The sequence below is a fragment of the Kwoniella newhampshirensis genome, chromosome 3, assembly GCF_039105145.1.
Source record: "Kwoniella newhampshirensis strain CBS 13917 chromosome 3, whole genome shotgun sequence".
Classification (NCBI taxonomy): domain Eukaryota; kingdom Fungi; phylum Basidiomycota; class Tremellomycetes; order Tremellales; family Cryptococcaceae; genus Kwoniella; species Kwoniella newhampshirensis.
This window is the reverse complement of record NC_089957.1, coordinates 620,417-643,312: the sequence shown is the minus strand read 5'-3', so window position 1 is coordinate 643,312 and position 22,896 is coordinate 620,417. Positions and strand designations below refer to the sequence as shown.

General features: G+C 50.3%; 9 protein-coding genes across 9 annotated transcripts; 4 read left to right on the top strand and 5 right to left on the bottom strand.

The window, feature by feature from the left end:
• Positions 1-333: 333 nt before the first annotated feature.
• IAR55_001580 (isoleucine-tRNA ligase) lies at positions 334-4,307 on the top strand (the record flags this gene model as incomplete). The annotated part of the gene is made up of 13 exons (XM_066944706.1): positions 334-355; positions 410-591; positions 641-1,061; positions 1,115-1,428; positions 1,482-1,697; positions 1,753-1,844; positions 1,908-2,133; positions 2,191-2,357; positions 2,416-2,607; positions 2,664-3,010; positions 3,078-3,247; positions 3,304-3,528; positions 3,588-4,307. 13 exons carry the CDS (start codon positions 334-336, stop codon positions 4,305-4,307), a joined length of 3,294 nt encoding a protein of 1,097 aa, XP_066804629.1.
• A 178-nt stretch (positions 4,308-4,485) lies between these two features.
• IAR55_001579 (uncharacterized protein) lies at positions 4,486-8,611 on the bottom strand (the record flags this gene model as incomplete). The annotated part of the gene is made up of 10 exons (XM_066944705.1): positions 4,486-4,749; positions 4,911-5,784; positions 5,841-5,847; positions 5,901-6,850; positions 6,909-7,381; positions 7,435-7,621; positions 7,684-7,758; positions 7,809-8,018; positions 8,081-8,178; positions 8,234-8,611. 10 exons carry the CDS (start codon positions 8,609-8,611, stop codon positions 4,486-4,488), a joined length of 3,516 nt encoding a protein of 1,171 aa, XP_066804628.1.
• Positions 8,612-8,896: 285 nt separating this feature from the next.
• Positions 8,897-10,106, top strand: IAR55_001578 (uncharacterized protein; the record flags this gene model as incomplete). The annotated part of the gene is made up of 5 exons (XM_066944704.1): positions 8,897-8,932; positions 9,010-9,226; positions 9,304-9,400; positions 9,503-9,982; positions 10,055-10,106. The coding sequence occupies 5 exons, from the start codon at positions 8,897-8,899 to the stop codon at positions 10,104-10,106; spliced, it is 882 nt and encodes a 293-aa protein (XP_066804627.1).
• Positions 10,107-10,723: 617 nt separating this feature from the next.
• Positions 10,724-11,809, bottom strand: IAR55_001577 (uncharacterized protein; the record flags this gene model as incomplete). Its single annotated transcript, XM_066944703.1, has 5 exons — positions 10,724-10,835; positions 10,898-10,996; positions 11,069-11,219; positions 11,295-11,475; positions 11,534-11,809. The coding sequence occupies 5 exons, from the start codon at positions 11,807-11,809 to the stop codon at positions 10,724-10,726; spliced, it is 819 nt and encodes a 272-aa protein (XP_066804626.1).
• A 381-nt stretch (positions 11,810-12,190) lies between these two features.
• On the bottom strand, positions 12,191-12,472 carry IAR55_001576 (uncharacterized protein; the record flags this gene model as incomplete). The annotated part of the gene is made up of 1 exon (XM_066944702.1): positions 12,191-12,472. The coding sequence occupies one exon, from the start codon at positions 12,470-12,472 to the stop codon at positions 12,191-12,193; it is 282 nt and encodes a 93-aa protein (XP_066804625.1).
• A 1,444-nt stretch (positions 12,473-13,916) lies between these two features.
• IAR55_001575 (uncharacterized protein) lies at positions 13,917-15,097 on the top strand (the record flags this gene model as incomplete). The annotated part of the gene is made up of 6 exons (XM_066944701.1): positions 13,917-14,043; positions 14,135-14,186; positions 14,260-14,387; positions 14,458-14,515; positions 14,581-14,739; positions 14,911-15,097. 6 exons carry the CDS (start codon positions 13,917-13,919, stop codon positions 15,095-15,097), a joined length of 711 nt encoding a protein of 236 aa, XP_066804624.1.
• Positions 15,098-16,026: 929 nt separating this feature from the next.
• IAR55_001574 (uncharacterized protein) lies at positions 16,027-17,633 on the top strand (the record flags this gene model as incomplete). Its single annotated transcript, XM_066944700.1, has 2 exons — positions 16,027-16,248; positions 16,332-17,633. 2 exons carry the CDS (start codon positions 16,027-16,029, stop codon positions 17,631-17,633), a joined length of 1,524 nt encoding a protein of 507 aa, XP_066804623.1.
• Positions 17,634-18,157: 524 nt separating this feature from the next.
• IAR55_001573 (uncharacterized protein) lies at positions 18,158-18,903 on the bottom strand (the record flags this gene model as incomplete). The annotated part of the gene is made up of 3 exons (XM_066944699.1): positions 18,158-18,203; positions 18,262-18,656; positions 18,805-18,903. The coding sequence occupies 3 exons, from the start codon at positions 18,901-18,903 to the stop codon at positions 18,158-18,160; spliced, it is 540 nt and encodes a 179-aa protein (XP_066804622.1).
• Positions 18,904-21,014: 2,111 nt separating this feature from the next.
• IAR55_001572 (uncharacterized protein) lies at positions 21,015-22,635 on the bottom strand (the record flags this gene model as incomplete). Its single annotated transcript, XM_066944698.1, has 7 exons — positions 21,015-21,093; positions 21,230-21,342; positions 21,419-21,537; positions 21,642-21,732; positions 21,962-22,055; positions 22,227-22,334; positions 22,571-22,635. The coding sequence occupies 7 exons, from the start codon at positions 22,633-22,635 to the stop codon at positions 21,015-21,017; spliced, it is 669 nt and encodes a 222-aa protein (XP_066804621.1).
• Between the last annotated feature and the right edge of the window lie 261 nt (positions 22,636-22,896).

Below are 22,896 nucleotides of genomic sequence, written 5' to 3'. Positions count from 1 at the left end.
TCCTCTTCGAAATGTTGAATGAAAGAAAGTGTAGCGACTCGTTGGGTGCTCTCAAGATCACACCTGCATTTCCGACCTGCGCTCACATCTTCCCACGACACTCATCAGCACACGAATTGGACTCGAGAGAGCACTACAGAAGAGCACTCTTCTGCACAACCGTAGTCAAGGAGTCATCCTGTCCCTTGTCATAGACACCAGGCTCAAAGTCGAGTCGACAACAGAAACGCAGCTGAGTCAGAAGGAGCTCTAGTCTCACGGCGGCGATATATCTGGTTGCAAAATCAGCTATCATATCAAGTGGTGTCTCGACGGCAGGCCATAGTCACAACAATGTCATTCAAAGCTCACGACCGTGAGTCTCTGTGTATATAGCGGTTCATATAGCTCAGCTGATCGCTCATTGCAGCTTCCAAGCCTATTCATATCCCTACTTCGGAGCAAGAAGTCCTCCAGTACTGGCGGGACATCGACGCCTTCAAGACTTCCCAGAAGCTCTCGGAGGGAAAGCCCGAATACAGCTTCTATGATGGTCCTCCCTTCGCTACTGGTCTGCCTCATTATGGTCATCTGTTAGCCGGTACCATCAAGGTCAGTTCTATCATACCTCTCTTCAGCACAGACTCACGAAAATGCTCAGGACATTGTCACACGACACGCTCACTCAACCGGTCATCACGTCGAGCGTCGATTTGGCTGGGACACGCACGGTCTTCCCGTTGAGCACGAGATTGATAAAACGCTCAACATCAAGGGCAAGGAGGATGTGATGGCCATGGGTATCGACAAGTACAACGCTGCGTGTAGAGAGATTGTAATGCGTTATTCGACGGAATGGAAGAGTACTGTTGAGAGGATGGGGAGATGGATCGACTTTGACACCGGTTACAAGACACTCGACCCAACATATATGGAAAGTGTGTGGTGGGTTTTCGGTCAGCTTTGGGGCAAGAATCAGGTATACCGAGGGTTGAAGGTCATGCCTTATTCAATGGGATGTACAACCCCTTTGAGTAACTTTGAGGCCGGTGAAGACTACAGAATGACTTCGGATCCTGCTGGTGAGTAATATGCTCAAACGAGCGTTCTACTTCTGCTAACGCCTCGTGACCAGTGACCGTATCCTTCCCTCTCGTTGATGACCCTTCGACTTCCCTTCTCGCCTGGACAACCACACCCTACACTCTTCCCACCAACCTCGCCCTCTGTGTCCATCCCGATTTTACATACATCAAGATCCATGATATCGAGCGGGCACAGAATTTCATTCTCCTGGAGAGCCTTTTAGGCACAGTGTATAAGGAGTATCAGGGTGGAAAGAAGCCAGACCCCAAGAAGGAACCCAAGTTCAAGAAGGTTGGGACATTCTTGGGAAAAGATATGGTTGGGTGGCGATACGTCCCTATCTTTGACCATTTCACTGAGCAGGTAGGTGTACAGTCAAGCTAATCGCAGACAACAGTTGATGTGACCGCTCGCAGTTCGAAGACAGGGCCTACCGAGTTCTTGCCGACACCTATGTTACCGACTCTGACGGTACCGGTATCGTCCACCAAGCTCCGGCCTACGGAGAGGACGATCATAGGATCTGTGTCGCTCATGGAGTCGTTCGCGACGATGAGCTTCCCCCTTGTCCTATTGATGAGGCGGGTCGATTCACCTCTGAGATTCCTGAGTACCAGGGGAAGAACGTAAAGGTAGGCATTAGCATCATCCTGACAACATATGGTGCATAGCTAACAGCCACTGTAGGAGGCCGACCCTTTCATCATCAAGGATTTGCAGAAGAAGGGACGCCTTGTCGTGCGATCCGACATCATGCATAGTTATCCCTTCTGTTGGAGGTAAGTGAAGTCGAAGACGAAGACGCCTTCGAAGCATTGTGCTAATGATGAATGATGCTGAAGATCTGGCACACCCTTGATTTACCGAGCTATCCCTTCATGGTTCGTCCGTGTTGCGAACATCTCCGACAAGCTCGTTGCCAACAATGAAAAGACAAGATGGGTCCCAGCCAACATTGGAGAAGGTCGTTTCGGCGGTTGGATCAGAAATGCGCGAGATTGGAACATCTCAAGAAATCGATACTGGGGTACTCCTATCCCGTTATGGGTCAGCGAGGACTACGAGGAGGTGAGTCGCTCGAGAAAATCCGATTTTGCCATGAAGCATGAGCTCACGATTCTGCAGATCGTCGCTGTCAGCTCGATCGCTGAACTCGAGGAGCTTTCCGGTGTGAAAGGCATTAAAGACTTGCACAGAGAAAGCATCGACAACATTACCATCCCATCGAAGCAGGGCAAGGGTCAGCTTAAGAGGATAGAGGAGGTGTTTGATTGTTGGTTCGAGTCCGGAAGGTATGCTAGCACCAAAGGAGCAAAACTTGCTTGGCTCACAACCACTCCCTTCACACAGTATGCCTTACGCCCAATCTCATTTCCCCTTCGAGAACCAGGACCTCTTCAAGAAGAGCTACCCTGCCGACTTTGTCTGCGAGGGTATCGACCAGACTAGAGGTTGGTTCTACACGCTCTTGGTCCTTGGCACACATCTGTATGATACTGCTCCTTGGAAAAACTTGATCGTTACCGGTCTCATCCTTGCCTCGTACGTGAACGTACACAGTTCCAACATAGGATTTCACTAATAGTAGCTCCTCACAGTGACGGAAAGAAGATGAGCAAGAAGCTCAAGAACTACCCTGATCCTATGGAGATTGTCGGTAAATACGGTGCCGATTGTGTTCGACTCTTCCTTGTCAACTCTCCAGTCGTTCGAGCCGACAATCTCCGATTTCGAGAGGAAGGTGTCCGCGAAGTCTTGTCCAATGTTATACTGAAATGGATCAACTCGCTCAACTTCTACCTCGGTCAAGTGGAGCTGTTTGAGCAGAGCACAGGGGAGAAGTTTCTCTATGATCACGATGCGCCCAAGTCTACCAATGTTATGGACCGATGGATCTTGGCGACATGTCAGACCTTGATACAACATCTCGACACTGAAATGGCAGGTGAGTAGAACGCTGTTAGGAGCGCACACTTGGATAGTATAGATAGATGCTGATGGCATTTTTACAGCCTATCGTTTATACACGGTCATCCCCAAGTTACTCGACCTCATCGCTGACTTGACCAACTGGTACATCCGTTTCAACCGAACCCGATTGAAGGGTTCGGGCGGCGTGGACGATACCCGATTGGCCCTCAACACATTGTATGAGGCTCTCATGACTCTATGCCTTACCATGGTGAGCTTCTCTTTCCACCTGGTGCGTACCATTGGCTGACAATGTTACCTCTACAGTCCTCTTTCACCCCCTTCACCTGTGAGACTGTCTATCAAGCTCTCCGACCGACTTCCCCAGCACCCAAAGGGTCCACTCAGGATGTCAGGTCGATCCATTTCTTGCCTTTCCCCACTGCACGATCTGAATATCTTGACCCTGTTGTCGAGCGACAAGTCGGACGAATGCGTGCGGTCATCGATCTGGGTCGTCTCATCCGAGATCGAAAGACTCTGAGAGTGAAGGTGAGCGGTAATGCCACTGTCGATCTAAGATACAAGCTGACGCTAATGGGGCGAAACAGACTCCCCTCAAAGAGCTTACGATCTTCCACCACGACCAAGAATATCTTGACGATGTCAAGTCTCTTGAGACATATATTGCTGCGGAGTTGAACGTCGTCAACATCGTTTACACCAGTGATGAGGCAGCTGTCGGTATCAAGTACCGTGCGACCGCCGACTGGACGGTCCTCGGCAAGAAGCTTCGAAAGGATATCGGCAAGGTTCGATCACATCTTCCCAAGATGAGCACAGAAGAGTGCAAGGAGTACCTCAGCAACGGCAAGATCGTTGTGAACGGTGTCGAGCTCGTCGCCGGAGATCTCCTTGTGACTCGGTTCGCTCAAGTCGATGGAGGAAAGGAGAGCGAGTTCGACACTGCTAGCGATAACGACGTCATCATCCTTCTTGATATCCGAAGACATGCGGAACTGGAATCATTATCATTACTTCGATCTCTCACTTCTCGAGTGAACAAACTCCGAAAGGAAGCGGGACTGAAACCTTCCGACAAGGTCGATATCTATTACGAGTACGATGATGGAGAAGAAGATGCGGTCCGTGAAGCTCTCAAAGGGAATGAAGATTATTTGATAAAGCAGATTGGAGGAGTTCCCATCGAGCTGAGTCAAAGAAGCGAGGGATCATCAGAATCCACATTACAGAGAGAGGTGAGGACGAAGGATGCGGAGGATCTTGGAGCGGGCGAGAGATTCGTGCTTAGCTTGGCTTTGAAGGAATAAGCGGGTGAGCGAGTGAGCGCGTGAGCGTAAGAGCGATAGATCAAAAGAGAGGGTGGGTGGGTGATCGGGTGAGACAGTCATGTTATACCTATTCAATGCATATGTCTCTAATTCTTTACAACACGTCGGACGATAACATCGCATCGCATTTCTCCTCATAATGAAGGTTAGGTGCACGTCACACCTTGCCCTCATCGACCTTCCATCTACCTCTTCTACCTTGGACTCCTCCACTCCCAAATCTCAATCGCAACAAAAGTTCCTGTAAATCATTGACACCGACTACTTGTCCTGCGGAGATCTTCTTGTCACGTTGATCACCGCCCTCATCGTCATTCCCTCCTAAGAGGACTTGCATATCCTGTTCAGTCTCGTTGCCCCCTCTATCCTCGGTCCTGGACGATGATGCCGTTCGGAGCGATAGTCGCTCCAAAGCGTGTAACTGAATTACGAGCAGAGTCAGCGATGACTTTCTTCCAAATACCAATCACATCAATAGCTTAATGACCTTTAGCCCGGCTTTGGACCTCCTTCTTCATCTGTTTTCACCACCAATCACTTTGGAAGAACGACATGACCATACAAAGACGAAAGGTGACTCACAAATACCCTCTCCTTTTCCTCCCACTCCTTCGCGATCACATCCACCCTCTCCCCACCTTGCATCCAACCCACTACTCCCCTTTCGACTTCTTTCAAGACCTTCCCCAGATCCAACACCAGTCCCAGGAGGGTCATCAAGATCTTCAAGGTCACTTGATAGCCAGGTTGCGGTGCTAATAAACATGATTTGAGGATTCTGTCCATTGTCAGATGATGGTACAGTACCAATGAATGGATCGATTGTAGTTGATGAATATTTCTCATTCCTCCTTCATCTGCGTCCGCGTCTTCCTCGTCGTTGTCGATATCGTCGTCTTCGTTTTCGTTATAGTCCAGTCGGTCAATATCATCCTCGTAGAAACCATCGCCAGGCGTTGGTGAAGCGGGTCGACTATCGCCAATGATCCCCTCGCCTCCAGGTACATTTTTCTTCAATTTCTCTAACCTCTTCCTCATGGAATCCCATTTGGTCCCAATGGCACTGTCCACCATATACCGCATCATAGCATCGACCAGATGGCTCATTCTGAATCTCAAAACTCTGGCTTTCTTCTCGATGTTCGAGTCTTTGGGGAAAAGCGAAACTGTCGTTCGTACCGGGCGTGATTCGACTGGCCTCGCACGAGATCTTCCGGTAGAATGAGAACGAGACGGCGGTCGATTGAAGCCCGAATCGATTCCGGTCTTCACTGGCGTGTCGAAGGATTCTGACTGATGGATCATGTCGAAATACATGGATCGAAGAACAACGCTGACTCGACATAAGCGCAGTAAGAAGTTGTGGACCGATTGGTATTTCTCCATGAGGGAGGCAGGAAGGAGGATCGAGATGGTCGATGGGGGTGAATAAGCCAAATACAGAAAGTCGAGCGCTCTACAAAAGACAATCAGTAAAACCCACGAAGGACTCCTCATGTCAAAGGCGCTCACTCGATAGCTGGTTGGTCACAGTCAGCAGCCGTGCTTATCGACAGGAACAACGCAGCTCACCTTGCGGATTCATCCATCTGGCTCTTCTTCCGCTTTCTTCGTCTTGTGGTAATTCCCGGATGGCAAAGGACACTTTATCCTCTACATTCTCCCAAACCGGTCCCTTGCCCTTCTCCCTTTCCCTCTCGCTCGATTCTTCATCGTCCAACAGCGTAGTTCTCAGAGCATAAGCCAGCTCCGCTCCTCCAGGTGGCCAACGACTTCTCTCGCTCAGACCTATGCCCAATCCTATACCCCACTCCCCGGCATCACCGGCAGGAGTTTGAGCTCCTTCTCCTCCTCCCAGCCCTAACCTAGCTCGAGTCCTCGCTCTACGTCCTAGACCTAATGCTTCCCCAGCTCCGGCCCCGTCTTTGCCGAATAAAGCGCCCGAAACACGTTCGACAAATCCGACGTCTCCGCCCAGCCAGAAAGAACGAAGAATATCGAGATGGTCAAGGAAGCGTAGATCGTCCAGATAGAGCGAGACGAGTGAAGTCGACACGAGATTGGAGTGAGTAAGTAGAGGAGCGAGCACGTAATTGGAGACAAATATCTGTAGAGTGGGACTGTCATGAGGTAGTAGCGAATAAGACGGATTTGAGTGTAGTGCGATGAAAGCATGCAACTCATCAAGCGGTGTCGGAGTCCAGAGTTGATGATTATTATTCTTTGGTCCAGGCTCCATATGAGATCCAGGTGCTTGGTCGAACAACGCCCAGAGAAAGTCTACTTCGCTTTGTTGAGCTGTCTGCTCATCTTGTGCGTGGGACAGGATCTCGCCATTAGAGCTAAATGTCGGTTGTATCAAATCCATTGGTATTCGCTTTCGCTCTCTCTTCGTCGTGCTTCGTAATCGCCCAAAGGAAGTTGAGCCGGACAAAGGTCGAGTGCGATCCGTGACTGACCGGCGCCAGTATTCTACCTCTTTCCGTACTCTGCGCACATGACTATTCATTTCGGTTCTCGAGCTGTACACAGTCAATGGAGATCAGTATCACGTTGAGTCGCATATGGCCAAAAACTCACTTCGTGGCACCTGCTCCCCATATCCACCTGGACTCCACACCCCAGTCGCCAGAACAAAGAGGGTGCATCCCACCTGACGCGTCTCTCAATAATCGCAAACTTCGGCCGGCTTCAAACAGCGTCCGTCTTGTTTCCTTCGGAATGAATGCTGGCATTTTTCTGGAAGAGAACGAGTATTCCCAACGATCATCAGGTAGAGTCTTTCGGGTGATGCCGAGGTCGGCCCAGGGCTGCGACGTTGGATCTTGGTCTTCATATTGTGGTGTTGAAGGCACAAGACCTACCCACTGATGTATCAGGCAAAGAAAAGGGGTGGAGGCTCGACTGAGAAGGTATGCGAGTGCTAGTGGTATGGCACTGCGTTGCTGAGATGGAGAGCAAGTGGAGAGGGACGCAAGGAGATGACTGTAGAGTTGGGTCAAAAGAGAAGACGCCCGAGTCGGTAAGACCTGAGGTGTCGATGCGTCGAGAGACTACAGCAGAGTGTGAGTTTGAGCTGTATAAATACAGAATGGATCTAGCTCACCCAGCCAACCACATCGCACAGCGTCTCGGCCAGTTGGCGAACGTCCTCCGTTACAGACATCCATTTATTCCATCCGGCTTTAACCTCTGATTTACTGTCATCGATTGCCGTCGTTAATCTTTGCTTGATAAAGGTCAGATAAGTCGACAGAGCGTGGAGAAGCGCGTGATGAGTAGGGGTCAAAGGGCTGGAGTAGATCAATCAGTCATGCTCGGACTCCAAGATGATGATGATAGAGAAGATACTTGCAGTACACTCTGGGTATCGACGATAATTTCCAGTCTTCGAATAGCCGTGCCAATGCTGAGAAACCTCTTCACAGTGCTGCGCAGGCAATCAGCATAACTGTGCTGACACGAGACCATTATTCTCACGAGGCAGCTGTGATTCTCTCTATACCCAGCGGTCTCCCTCCTTCTTGACTCCATGCGAAACGGGCTTTTTGATTGTCCCACTGGAGATTATCGGTCGTCACAGTCCCTAAAGTCGCTCGGATCATTAGGTCCAGAAGGGCTTTCGAATCTTGCACAGGGGTAGGACCACTCGTCTTCCGCAGCTGGGGCAAATGGATCGGAGGTTCAGATCTGGAGTCTCAACGTCAGCTGAAGGACCAAAACTTGAACAAGTAGGCGGTTGGGCAGCTCACGATGTCAGCACAGCATCGAATGTGAATGCTGATTTCTCCGACAGGAAGGGAGTAGGCTCGAAGGGGTTGGATTCCTCGCGATCCCATGTTCGTAAAGGCTGCCTCCGATCGATCAGCTGGGCTTTCTGTCCTTACATGAGTGGTGCAGCTGACCTTGAAAGTCTGTGGTCTACTGGGTCCAGCGATAGATTCTTCTTCCACCGCTCTTGTCCAGATAGTCTCTCCCTCCATGTCATCTTCTAGGTCCTGATGATCCGGTGTGTTCCCGTCAGTTGGAGGTCGCTGGAAGTCCACCTGAAATCCGCCGATCTTCGAAGGGGTAGGAGGAGCATCTTGTTTATCATAGCTTGAGACTCCTCTGAGACTACCTAATAATCTCTCAGTAGCTGAGATATGTTTGTCCAATATCGGCAAGACGAATCGCGGCCGAACATCTTCGAGCTTGCGCAGCTGTTCCCCCTCACCCAGCTCACCGAGAGGAAAAGGGAGAGGGGTCAGCCGAAAGAAGGGAGTATGATTCGGGATCGTCATGTCGTGCGGAGCATGGTGTGGTTATTTTCGTCAACGGACGATTTCCCAAAGTCGTCAATAGATGTTGTTGTGAACAAGTAGTAGACGCGACGGTGGATTGCTTTTTGATGTTGACAACCACGTGGCTTTGCGATCCCAATTTTGTGAGGATTTCATTTTTGAGCGGCAAAGGAGTTCTGAATGCTGTTTCATGACATTTCATACTCCTTGATCACATCTCGTTCACCTCTCATCGCTCGCTCGCTCGCTTCCTTCAGGAAGAATCAGAGAAGGTGACCATTCAAGATGTCACGACCTGAGGAAATCTCTCCGCCCGAGATCGTGAGTGTCGAAAAGCTTCGAGCTCGTTGCCCCTCGCGCATCGGTTTGATGTGTACTTATGGTAACTTGTCCTGCAGTTCTACGGGGACACAGAGGCTCACAAGTACACTGCCAACACACGAATAAAGTCCATCCAATCGCAGATGACTCAAAGAGCTCTAGAGCTGTTGGCACTCCCGGAGGACGAGACGGCTTTCGTGTTGGATATAGGGTGTGGGTCAGGGTTGAGCGGTGAATTGTTGGACGAAGAAGGTCATGTTTGGGTAGGATGTGATATCGCTCCTAGCATGCTTGGTGAGCTGCAAGCTCAGTTCTTCAGGTAGGGAGAAAGGAACCTGTAGTTTTCTGATCAATTGCTTGTCGCTATCTAGAGGTCGCTCTGGAACGAGAAGTCGAGGGAGATTTGTTTTTACAAGATATCGGACAAGGCTTCGGATTCAGACCAGGTACATTTGACGGTGCGATCAGGTGAGTCCGACCTTCCGCAATGTTCTACGAACGATCAACCGAAGGGTGCATTTTGAGCTCGGGTATGATGAGCTGATGATATACCTGACTGGTACTCCTTAGTATTTCCGTCATTCAATGGCTTCTCAACGCCGACTCCAACACCCATTCACCGCCCCAACGACTCGCCCGATTCTTCACAACCCTTCATTCATGTCTTCGCAATCCTTCCCGAGCAGTATTCCAATTCTACCCTTCGTCCGACGACCAAGTACAGATGATCACCACAGCGGCGCAACGAGCGGGTTTCGGAGGTGGTTTGGTCGTCGATTATCCGAATTCCAAGAAGGCCAGGAAGATGTATCTGTGTTTGATGGTGGGTCAACAGGAGGTGCCAAAGGCTTTGGATGGGGAAGAGATGGATCTGGATGAGGAGAACTCGTATGGACTCGAGAAGAGGAGAGAGGAGATCAGGAATGAGAGAAGGAGAAGAAAGGATAGTAGCGCTTCGGGTAAGAAGGGGAAGAAGGGAAAGAAGGATATCAATGCCAAGGAATGGATCATGAAGAAGAAGGATCTCTACAGAGCAAGAGGCAAAGAGGGGTGAGTCGACTCAAGTCTTTCGATCTGCATCGTAGCATCTACTAATCAATCCTTCGCTCTTTGTTGTGATAGTGTTCCGACCGACTCAAAGTATACAGCGAGGAAAAGAAAAGTCTATTTCTAGATTGCGAAAAATGGTTGGTCCAACCTTCTGCTCACTCCGTCACTGTATTACGCACATCATGTACGGGTCATGTATTACTTCATTGCAATCCGGCGACCTGAAGGGTCGAATGGGCGCACAAAATGTTCATTCACGACACAGTATACAAATGTTAGCACAATGCACGGACAGCGAATTGTTCACGGGTACTCTTGCATCTTCGTTCTTGTCTCCTTCCTTTGATCCGCACGATTGCTCTTGCCTTCCTGTTCCTCAACGGTTGCCACCTTTTGCTGTTTCCTTAGGCAGACCGCCTTCCTCTGTTTTCTTTGCCTTCCTTGCCCATTCTTTCCCTTCTTCCTCTTAAAGATTTGGATGATAATTGGACTGACTGTCGCTGATACAAAGAGCATCAACGCTACTCAGCCTGTGACCGTCTTTGTGGGTTGAATCGTGCGCGTTCTTGGACGACTTGATTCTTGTCATGGATGGTGGATGGACTTTGATTTTCATTCTTGCATTCTTGAGACAAAGGAAATCATATACGTAGAGGTTTTCTGTGTTTATTTGCGATATCTTGCCCGCTTTTCGTTCACCCAGCGGATCTCGCATCGATACGTAGTTCATGGAGCACAACTTTAGTACCTCGACACTTCCGAACCCGGGGCAGCAGCAGCAGGTGGTGGAGCATCATAATCACGAGGAGGAGCACGGCGGTCGGGCGAACCGGAGTACCTGCTTCGGCGGGGGCTGTACGGGCTCGACCATGAGCTTGCGACGATCGAAGACATGGAACTCTGGATATCACTCACCTCACGGATCTCCTCCTTTCCCTGTCGGAGTCATCTCGCCTCGAGCGGCCACCGTAAGGGTCATCGTCTTCTCGTCGAGAATAACCCCTTCCTCCTTCCCTGTAATAGTATAACAGTACGAACTGATCAGCGCCACTTCTCACACACAGGAACTAGAAGGAATGAACTGACCTATCACGGTAACGGTCTCTGTCATCGTACCTGTCACGATCGGGGTAGCCACCACCTCGACGGTCATCGTCACCTCGTCTGCTGTCGTAGCCGCCGCCACCTCGACGATCATCGTATCGACCACCGCCTCGACCGCCGTATCGGTCTTCATCTGCAATATAAGTTGATGGCACGAATCCGTAAGCTTTTTGATTTCTTGGGTACTTGCGTGGAGGATCTAATTCACCGATAGGTCTCTTGACACCTCTGTATTCTCCGGGAGTAGGAGCATGAGGTTTCTGGGTGGCGGAGAAGTCGACACGGATGTTACGGCCGTGGAGGTTCAACCCATTCAGCTTGTCAATGCATCGTTCGGCATCTTCAATGGTTCGCATGGTGATGAAACCAAAGCCTCGAGAGCGGTCGGTCTACGATCACAGCTTGCCATCAGACCGAGCGGTATGTTGAGGAGAATCTGCAGCTTACTCTCTGGTCGTAGACAATGACGACCTTCTCGACATCGCCGTACCTCATGAACTCATCCTCGAGATCCCTCTCACGGGTTCGGATGGACAGTCCGAAGACTCCGAGAACATTGTTCTTCTGGACCTGAGCTGGCGCATGAGGAGGTCGTCGAGGGGCGACGTAGGCGGAGTCTCTGCGGTCCGGATATTGTCGTTCGCGATGATCGTTGGGGGAGGGCGTACGGTAGCGAGGAGGAGGAGGAGACGGCGAGCGACGGTCATATGCAGCATTTGTCATTGCGTTGTATGTTTGAAGAATTGATAGAAGATTGCCGTGACAATTTCGAGCAAACAAAATAATGAAAGACAGCGGAAGAGTGGACAGTGCGGTTTTGAGGAAGGCAAGGTTTTATTATATGGATGTGGTCGCGTCAGTATAGGACTCGAGACAAAGGAATTTCCTCGAGCGGAAAGCGACCAAGACAAAGGATGTCAGAGTCCATTACGGCCATTCCTCCTTGCCTTTCCTCCATAGCCAGAGGTGGTACTTGCAAAAGCAGCTTCGTGCTTCATCCGGTGGAATCCGATGGAAACTGCACCAGTAGACCAATACTTCTTTCCTTTCTTGCTTTCCCTTGTATTCTCTCGAATGAAACGACTGAAAGGACGAAAAGTCCACTTACCTAGCGTCCCTTTCACCTCGATAGCCATCATTACTTCCATTTCCAGCTCCGTTCGCAGATCCAGGAGCTCGGGGAGGCGGAGACCTTCTCTCATCTAGGTCGTCCCGCGAAGGAGGGGGCCGTTCAGCGTAAGGGTCAGCGGCATAAGAAGGTCGTTGGGGAGAAGGGGATCGAGGTGCCCAAGTGTCTCTTGAGATAGGAACGTTGGCGGAAGAAAAGTCCTTTGTCAAAAGATCGATCTTCAGTACGGGTGCTTTTGCAGTGACAAAGCAGTCCATGACTTGAGCCCGGAAATGACCGGAGAGCTCACCATTTTGTTGTCGATGTTCGATCAGTCGTGAGGAATGAATCAGACAGCTATCTGTATCGTTCAAAGGTTGCTTCTCTCTCTCTCTTCATGTCTTTCTGAAATGTTGGCGCTTAGCTTCTTTCTCGATTGTGAGTCACGTTTTTTGACATATTTGATGCCGCCACCACGCTACCAACCCCTGTTGAATCCTTTATTGCCACGTCATTGATGTCATCACATTGTTGCGAAACCACGCCGGGGATCGTCTATGGTGGATTCCGAGATCGTGGGATTTCAGGATCAGGCCTCTCGTTTCTAGAATTCTATTACGTCTCCGGCAATGAATCGTTGTGATTTGTGGTATGTAGCGCGAGAGAGCGTGACACAAACAAGCTTTGAAAGGAAGGTAGAAATACTACTACTACTACTACTTTTTCCCTATTATGAAAACCATCTCTCGCAAATAACAGGTTACGTTCAACGGAATCGGAGCGCAGCACAGCATGACCCAAGCCATCCTGAGATCTCCCCAGATTCTACGTTCAAGGTCATATATGGTCGCAGTACTGGTCGAACGGCAATGACCATGGTGGTTTTGAATTCGAGTCTGGTGGCGGTGCCTTGTTTTCGATTCCTGATCAACGCGACGTGACGGAACGGCTTGCGTCGATGGTCGAGATTTTTGGTCTTTGATTTTCGCTCTCAAGGCTGCTGCCTCGCTGTCTTGATTCTTTTCGCTGGAGCTGGTCATCCTGGCTGATCGGGGTCCTTCAGGTAGGATCAACCAAGTTTAATGTGGGGGTTGAACAAGCTATATTCAAGTCGCATAGACACGGGTCTGACACATTCCCCCGCCCCCCCCCCCTCGTGTTGATCCACGCGTCAGACTGCAGACTGAACCAATCAGGCCAACACAGCCGGTCAGATGTAAACATGCCAGAGTAAATCCAGGGCAGACAGACCTGCCTCTCTGGATTTTTGTCGATCAGAGCCCCCCCCCCCCAAGGGGTACACACTGCACCAGTAGGTATGGTAGTAGTAACCCTGGATATATAAATCGATGAGGGAAAAAGTCAATAACCCCTGCTCACTCCGTCATATCCTTCCTTACAATTGTGACATAACACAAGCAAGAAGAAAACAGAGAAACACAACAAAAAAACCTCACCGTTCATTTCACGAGCTTTTCAACGATCAAAGCGTACACACATATAATAGACGTGAGCCCACACACTTTCCCCCCCCGAAGAAAAAAAAAACACTTCTCTCTCATTCAGTCTTTCTTCATATCTCGATACCTATTCCATTCATTCTCATAGACGCAGATCTTCTCTTGACGACTATCTTTTCACTCTTACGTCTCATTCACAAACGAAAAGCCCTTTCACGCGTCTTCAACACTCTTTAACAAACCAAAGTTTAGACAAACAAACATGTTCTCCCGATCCATTGTCGCCATCGTCGCTCTTGCCGGTTCGGCTCTCGCCCAATTGACCGTTCAGACCCCTGCGTCTTTGATCCAGTGTCAGCCTGCCCTTCTCTCTTGGACTGGTGGTCAGGGTGAGTCCTATTCTTCTTCTGTCCTTGTGGACGCGCTGTCTTACCGATATCATCGGTGGGGGACAGATACTGATGACCTCTTCTCGTTCAGGCCCTTACTTCCTTGCTGCTATCCCCGGTGGTCAGCCGTCAGCTGCTGCTCTGTGAGTGATCGTTTTGACTCAAGTGTAGCACAGTACAAGTACCATAATCTGATCCCCATCGCCTCGTTCACAGTAAGGACTTCGGACAGCAGACCGGCAACTCCATCACTTGGACTGTTGACATTGCCTCTGGCACTTCTGTCACCCTCAAGGTCACCGACTCCACCGGTGTCGTCAACTACAACCAGGCTGTCACCATCCGTGAGTGGATACCTCCCTCGTAGTGCGGACGCGAAATTTATACCTGACCAAATAAATTCGTGTTCTGCAGAGCCCGGATCTAGCAGCGCTTGTTTGAACGCCGCTGGTTCTAGCGCCGCCTCTTCCGTGTAAGTATTTTTCGTTACCTACAGTTCACCGTCTTAGAGCAGCAAGTCTGACCTCGTCTAAACAGCGCCACTCCTGCTGCTACCAGTACCAACGCTGTCGTTGCCGCCCCCGGTGGCTCCGCCGCTTCTTCCGCTGCTATGTCTTCTATGGCCGCCATGTCTTCCGCCGCCATGTCCTCTGCTGCCATGTCCTCCGCCGCTATGTCCTCTGCTGCTGCTTCCAGGTGAGTGAGGGCTCAGCCTTTGGCATGTCATTCCTTCTGGCCTTCTCCTTCTCGATCTTCCCTCACAGCAAGCGGCGCACTATGGACTGCCGACCATCTCCATTCTTCACACTTCGTTCTTCTGCGGCCATACAACCTTTGCTTCCTGCTGACTTTGGTCTCCTCTCACAGGGCTTCTTCTGCCGCCGCCTCCGGAACCGCTGCTGCTTCTTCCGCCCGTGCATCCGGTGCCTCTGCCGCCGTTTCCGCCGGTGCTGCTGCCACTTCTGCCGCTGCTTCCTCCGCCGGTCAGATGTTTACTGCCAACAACGGTCTCATGGCTGTTGTTGCCGGTGTCATCGGGCTCGCTTGGATCTAAGCGGTAGACTTCAGCAGAACGGTCGCAAGCCACTTGTGGCTTCTCATTATCTGCCACACGACGTGCCCCATGTTTACGACTTGCATAGAATGTCCTCTCGCCATATTTATCAGTCTTGTGCCCCTGTCCCTTTGAGTCGTTCACTCCTTATTGATGTATCCCTTATTGCATCTAATGCTACCCTGAGGAATAAGTTACCAGCTGAAAAGCTTGTTGAATCGAACGAGACGAAGCTGAACTGTCTGCCCGAATGCCGCATTGCCACAGTGCCGACCGTCCAACTGACCAATGACCAACGAACCATGCAACAGGACGAAGTCAATGGAAGTGTATACTTATACCATGGATCCGAAACATACATTGGCAAACCATTGCGATTCGAAGTGATCGAGTAAGGTGTGTCACCTAGGAGGAACCGGGGGGCAATTGGTCGAGATGAAACAGGGAGACGCGCCGAGGACAGGCACCCTAAACCCCCCCTTATTCCGACCCGATCATTCGGTTTTAGTGACATCTTTTCCTTTTCCTCTCTCTCTTTCTCAACGAAACGCATCATCTCTTCTCGTCCTCCTCTAGACAACGAGGAACATGCCTCGTAGTCTCTGCCTCGAGGTGGAGGGGGAGAGAGACAGAGGTTAGATTCAGCTACACATTCCATCCCTCGGAAGAAGGGCTGAGACCAGTTCCTTCTTCCGTTTTCCGCCTCTGATTCTGATGACTTATCGCATTGGATACGGCTGACTCGGCATATATAAAGAGTGCTCGCGTCGATCTGACTCAAAGCAGATTCTCTACACACATTAACGCATACACCGCATTCTACCGCAGAATCTCAGAAACGGAAACGCATTATAAGAAGTTACCGGATCCGAACCGAGTTGATCGACATCCCTTTCCTTTGGGTATACTTGACACGAGGAGCTACCAATATGATATCATCATCAGCAGTTCTCCTTTCTCGTAGTCCTGGTTCATCCGATCTTTCACTCATCATCAGTGGCTCGCCGTCACCCAGACGAAGAGAAAAGGGACAGACAGTATTGTTGAAGAAGAGTAGGTCGAAAAAGGATATGTACAAGTTGAAGAAGATTCGATCGAGGGAAGAGAAGGATGAAACGAAGATGATGATGATGGTCACGTCAGCACATCATGTAAGTTACTGTAGAAACTTTTACATTTTTACAATCAGCCCTCGATTGATGCGCCGTAGCTATTACTGACATGGTCGAAACAGACAGAGCTCCTTCCTCCAATCGATATAGTGTCCACTCCTCCTCTCCCTTGTACCACGACTACTTTCCCGCTTTCTACTACACGTCCCCGACCAATCAAGTCAACCACCCTCGACCCCTCTTACAACCCCCGTACGCCGTCCCATCGACGATCTCGATCCTTCTCCGAAGTCATCACTTCCTCTCAACCATTCTCGATCGACATCCCAGCACCATCTCATCAGCCTTGGCGATCTCGAGAAGCATGGCTGGCCCTGCATTCCTCCAAGACCCCTTCCGCCGAGGACGAAGTCTTGCTGCCCTCCGCTATGGGTGATGTCGGCGGATGGAGAGGCAAAGGCGGAGGAGCGTTCTTCGGTGCGGATATGAGTTTGCCTTTGCCGGGAATTGCAAGGGTGCGATCGAGGGCGGTCAGACTCAGTAGACCTGGTCAGAAAGCGAAGACGGATATTCCTCTCACGCCACCTGTGGGAGCACTGAGACCTGTTGGTCTTGGTCATATCACTCCCACCAGCAGTGGGATTGCAACAGAACTGTATAGACAAGCTTCTCGTTCGTTAAGATACACCTCTCACGACGAGGGAGACGGTCCTTCCTCTTCGTCGTCTGACGGAGTCAACAACCATACACAGCTAAGGTCGACAACCATCGACAATCCCAATACACATGTGACTGTCTGGCCCCTAGAAGAAGCCCAGTCATCTGACCCTCCTTCCGCCTCCTCTGGGGATCTACTCCCACCACTCTTACCACGAACTGTTCGTCGTGCTGAATCCTTCACTTCGTCGAGAGACTCTACTCCGATCCCTTGGGGTCGATCCTCATCGCCAGGTATCCTCCTTCGTACTCCTCCACGTACACCATCTCGACAACACCAGCAACAACCACGACGTATTCAGGCAACCTGTCCACTGGCAACTTCCCTTACACCTACCTCATCAATGAAGTTGAAGGGCGATACGATGCCTCGAACATGGCTCCATCGAAGTCCTTCGCCCCCACTCTCCGCCGGTCGAAGGATACCGATATCGCCACGTACACCCCTTCCTGAGACACCTAAGCACAGCATTCACCCCCTCTCATTGAGTAGAGTGAGGAGGTCTACTTCGCCTCATAAAATGAGAATGGGCACGAGGAAGGGGACGGATATCACTGAATGTGTGTTTGTGGAAAGGGCAGATGGGGAGGGAGAAGAGGGATCGCCAAGTGGACAGACGAGAAGGTTCTGGAGGGGTCCACTCGAGTGGGCAGCGGAAAGGAAAAGGAGTGGCAGAGGAACTATCAAGTGGGCGCTTGAGGAGTGAACGACAACGTGTAGGGGAGGAGAAGGATGGAAGGTGTTGAGAGAAAGTGAAGGTGAGAGCTGGCTTTCAAGGGGGTGGTCTTGCACGAGAGGACCGACTTGACAAGCATCACGTCTGTAGATTGCAATATAGGTACGGTCTCCCCGCTGCTTTGTGCAATCCACTTTTGGGTTATTAGGCGAGCTTCATGCACAGGCTGGATGTATCGATGCATCTCAGTCATGTTCATCCTGTCTCTTTCGATTGTACTGCCATATGGGCGAGCGATGGTGGCTAAATGATACTATAAGAAGATATCCCAAAAAGTGTATTGTCCGTGAGAGTGTAAGAGGGTGGCCAAGGGAGGAAGAGAGGAAGAGGAATGAGGAGGGGTTCGGTTGATCAGGTGAATAAGCCGAAGACTTGACGGGTCTAGGACGAAGATATTGAAGAAATTGATTGGAAGTAGTAGAACGACTGTCCCGGATCCTTTGCAAGGAGGCACGAGGTATATACCTGTCGGCCCCTCATCGGCTCGGCACAACCTAGATGACTCGTCCTCGAGACATTTCTTCCTCTTTAGCAGTGAGCCTACGCCTGATCGTGGTCAGCCTTGGGAGGATAACGATGGATCGATCTGCCGACTCACCATGAGACCTTCTTGGCCGCTTTATCCTTCATGATCCCAAACGACCACGGAGTCTTCTTCTTATCCTTGTTCACATGTGTGATCACAATCTCCTCGATCTCCTCCTCCTCTCCTCCCTGTTCGCCTTCCGCGTCGTCGTTTGACACGGATTTGTTCTCGAACAAGAACCACGTGTGATCCCTACATCGGACCATCTCCCCGATCCCTTCCAACATGTCTTCGGTCCCACAGGCACAGAGGACCCCAGAGCCCGATTGCAGTTGAGAGTACGCGGCGATGTCGCGTGTGAAACAACGGGAGAAACAGGCGGCGGGGGAAGGGACTTGACGAAGGATCGAGGTGGGATGGAAGGACTGGGAACAGCCCAGTGGGGTGAAGGTGGATTGTTTGAGGAGCTGCAAGGTAAGGGTTGCAGAGGGTCAGCCTCACGCTCCGCAGAGATACAGATTATGCAAGTGTGATTTGGTACAAGTTCGGGGTAGTTGGGTACCAAGTGGACTTGGGGTGAGACGGAGATCATTCTCCTAACAGACCACCACTCACAAAGATGGTGTCGGGAGCCGGAGCTGCCAAAGTCGTTGGAAGGAGGAACAGCGCCGGAGCGACGGCGAAGACAGCGAAGACAGCGTTAAAAGCGTACATCTCGACCGGGCGAGATCGGTCTCAATTTCAAGGTACAGACAGCGAGGAAGCAAAGTCGAGCTCGTGTTGGGAAATTAGCGATCGTAATGGACGGTTGACTGGCAACTATCAACAAGACGAAGAGCGACGGATAGTCGAAGTGAGTCTAGCAGAGACACCAGGTATGCTAGAAGTTTGCAAAAGAATGTAGTTGAGACTGTAGTCTGAGGCGACGGACACGGACGGTAAGGAAAGGCGAGAGGGACGAATGGGACGAGAAGTCAAGGGTCAAGGATCGGGTGTGTCTGCGATGGAGAAGAAGAAGAAGAAGAAGAAAGAACGCAGGTACACATGTCCCTCTGGATATAATCTTATACCTCCCACACTGTGACAGTGACATTCCTGAAAAGGTTTTCCGGTGTGGTGACGAGACTCCGGTCCCAAGTCTGACAGGCGGTCGAAACCTCCACTTTCGGCTTGTTTGGTTGGCAGAACCACTGCAACCGTACTACACTGCGCCTCTTCTTCGAGAGATAGACCGATCGTTCCTGTGTATCGAGGGTGTCCTGCCCTGAGATTGAATTGAGAGGAACGGACAGAACATCGGCGAAGGCGCTTGGCCGGGCGTATCGTGCACTGACATACGAAAAACGGAGCAGCACGGAGCACGAAGCACGGCGAGATATGTCGAGTCCCATCTTCAACCCCCTTTCGTCATTGTGCGAGGACTTGTATCAGCCCCCACCGCCACGTTCTGAACTGTACATGACTCGCAGGAACAAGGTCCGGTCTTCCAACTGATACCAAGCAGTATGAGGGAATCTCTTCAAGGGAGAGCCGAGGGAGCAGGGAAACCGCAATTGTGACCCGGAACCACGTAAAGAAAAAAGAATACCTACCGGATTCGTACCCTTACAAATCCTCCGAGAGGCGCTGGAAAATCCTCCGAACATAACATTCAAGCCTCTTCACCAGTTGGCAGTCCATCACTGCGTGTGCGATAAAAGTGGCTTAGGATGGATGTCTTTCCCCTTTTTTTGCGTTTGCGTTCGTTTGGTATGACCGGATCGAGTCAGGTCTCATTAGGATTTCGTACCGGACAAGCTTATTAGGGGTATAATGTGGTTGTACGGTAAGATATTGCATGGTATGGTATGGTATGGCATGTGTGACTGGGTATGAAAAGGGTATCTATCTGTGGATTTGACTCGGCAACTAGGGTGCCTTCCCGACCGGCAAGAGAAGTCTTTCAGCTTCTATATAAGAAAACATATACGGACTGTCGGCCAAGAAGCTGAGTGATATTACCGTGGACAAGATCGCCAAGTCTGAAGATTGGGCAAGGCAAGTTCTCCGAATCACCGTTTCGTTCCTGATTGACATGTGATATGCTCCGTTTTATTGACTGATCGAGACTGTTTCTTATTTCTGATTTCTGACTTCCAATTCGACGAGATGAGATGCTCATCCGGACGGGTGTGTTGTCACCGCTTCCACCATGGTGTCTCTTATCGTGTAAGGTCTAGACAAGGGAAATCCACACACGCACAACTGAAGACTGAAAACCATGAGCAGAACCAATACCCGAAGAGCATGTGGTCCTCCTCCGTCAACTTGCGTTACATGAGAGACGGGCTTGCGTTGATTCCGTCGTATTACTTGCGATTGCCAGAGGGAGGGACCACGCTCAACGGCATAGGCTTTATGAGACCTTGACACAGAAGACTGAAACTCACACACGCCGTAGAATGTCTCTCCTACACGTGTCTGTCTGTATGAAGCCACCTTTTGTGATGTTGACCTCAGATCGACGTGTGTGAAGTCAACACTCACTGTAGAGGTCGACCGTATATCGATGTGCGTGGATCGAAATCCCAGTCTTGATTATCGTTAAACTTGACTTTGCACCCAAACAAATACACCGGTAAGACACGTTTGTCATAGTAACATAGATAGATTGCAACTGCATGCTACACAAACCCAAATATGGAGAATCGCTACGAACATGATGCGTGGTATATTGGATTCCAGCAATATGATATCGTCTGTCGGTTTATATGGCGGCTGGATGAGGTCGTTGCGTTGTAGGTCGTTATATATAGTACAGTGGTCGTATGCGGATATGAGTTTTCTCAGTCCATTGCGATATCTGTGCTCAATGTCGGTCTGCTAGGCTGTTTTCGTATCCGTTGTTCTTCCTCGTCGTCATTCCTGTGAAAGAGGATGAAAGGAAGATCAGTATCATTCACCGAGAAGAAACGTCTGAATACGATCGATGAATTGAACGCGCAAAGCCGAACAGAGACCAGAATGTCTGTCTGCCCGATCAGAAGGCCGTCACACTCACTCATCGTCCACTTGTCGCTTGTTGCCACCATCACTCCGTCTGTCATACCCCGCTTGTTCTACCATCTTCTGTGCCATGTATATTGGCTCGTACTCCTTGAATTGGTTCTGGAACTAGAAGTTCACCATTGTATCAGTTCCGCTCGAGATCGCAAGGATCACTCCTAGTCGACGGGACGTATCAACCTACGCTCATTGTGCTGACGCAATACCGCTTGCTCTGAACGAATTGTAACGCATAATCCGCTGTCCAACTGAATTTCCACATAAGGTAGCCGATGACAACAGCAGGAGAGAGAGCAATGCCCCCTGTGCATGACAGTATAGTCAGCGGTGTTTCACGCGGGGATTTGGCACAACGTATGTAACGAATAGCCGACTACATAAGCCATACTGTTCCAGGGATCACTCACCGTTGCAATGAGCAAGTACTGTTCCGCCCATCGACATGGCTTCTTCTATGAATTCCTTGCATCGAGGGAAGATGGTGATGAGATTTTGGTCCTGTGTTAGTTGTGAAGATTAGCATTTGAGCGAGCATATCTCTCTAACTAGACACGAGCTATCCAACAAGGCAGAAAGAGGTGACTGGATCCTGATTTGTACGGGAATAGTGGGTATTGAGAGGTGTCATTTCCAGGAGGTAACCGAAACCCAGCAGCACCTCTCTGAGGCGACAAGAAGGAGGATGCAGATTCGTAGGCTTGAGCTGCACGAAGACGCAAACACTCACGCTATTATCGCTGATGTCTAATGTCATGTAGATGAATTCGGTCGGAAATCGTGGGAAGATGAGTCTCGCCTCTTTCTGATCTCTTATACAAAGGCTGTTTATGAAAGAAGGTGCCATGAGCTACGTCGGATCGCGTAGTTGTAGCGTCCAAAAGGTGCATCATCGATTTGTATGCAGGACCCAATTCTCGGACCGACTGCATTCTATTGACGAGACGGAGAAGGAGAGGAGAGGAAGCGGGGGGAAGCGGCACTCAATTACTCACATATGTGTTATGCCCATATCTCTCAGCCTATGTATGTTCAATGAAGACTGAAATGGACCGAGATATAACCCCGGTATGATCAGTTGGGCCTCCCTTCGCATTTCATATCTGAGGTATGAAGACAGAGAATCAGCATGACATAATACAGCGGGCAGCGAAATAGACAGAGAGCAGGAACTGAGATTCAGTCCTGGATGCAAGGTGGGTGAAGGACGGGGCCGACTATCGAAAGAGATCGAAGAATCCGTGTGAAAGGGACAAAGAGGAAAGTGGGGACAGCGACAGAGGTTCGGAACGAGGAAGGGATTGGAGAAGCACGATTGAAAAGTTGGAACATCGCTCACTTCCACTCGTTACTCCCCACAGATCCCAGCGGATTACTCTCGGGTCCAGGAGAAGGAGTGTTCATATCGCCAGCAGTGGTGACTCCGCCATCCGGAAAAGTACCAGCACGGTCAACTGATCAAGCTATCTGATCTGTACCAGGTTGCTACTGTTGGGCAGGAGTGGAGGTTGGGCGGCTTTCGCGTTGGATCGAAGGTCGGAATCAACTGCGTCGTGGAGGTGGATTACGAGTATGATTATATGCGGTTTGTACTGTCTCTTGACAACCGTATCTGCGGAGATTCGAGGTAAGGGGAAATGGAAGTAGCTTGGCATCCAGAGTCGA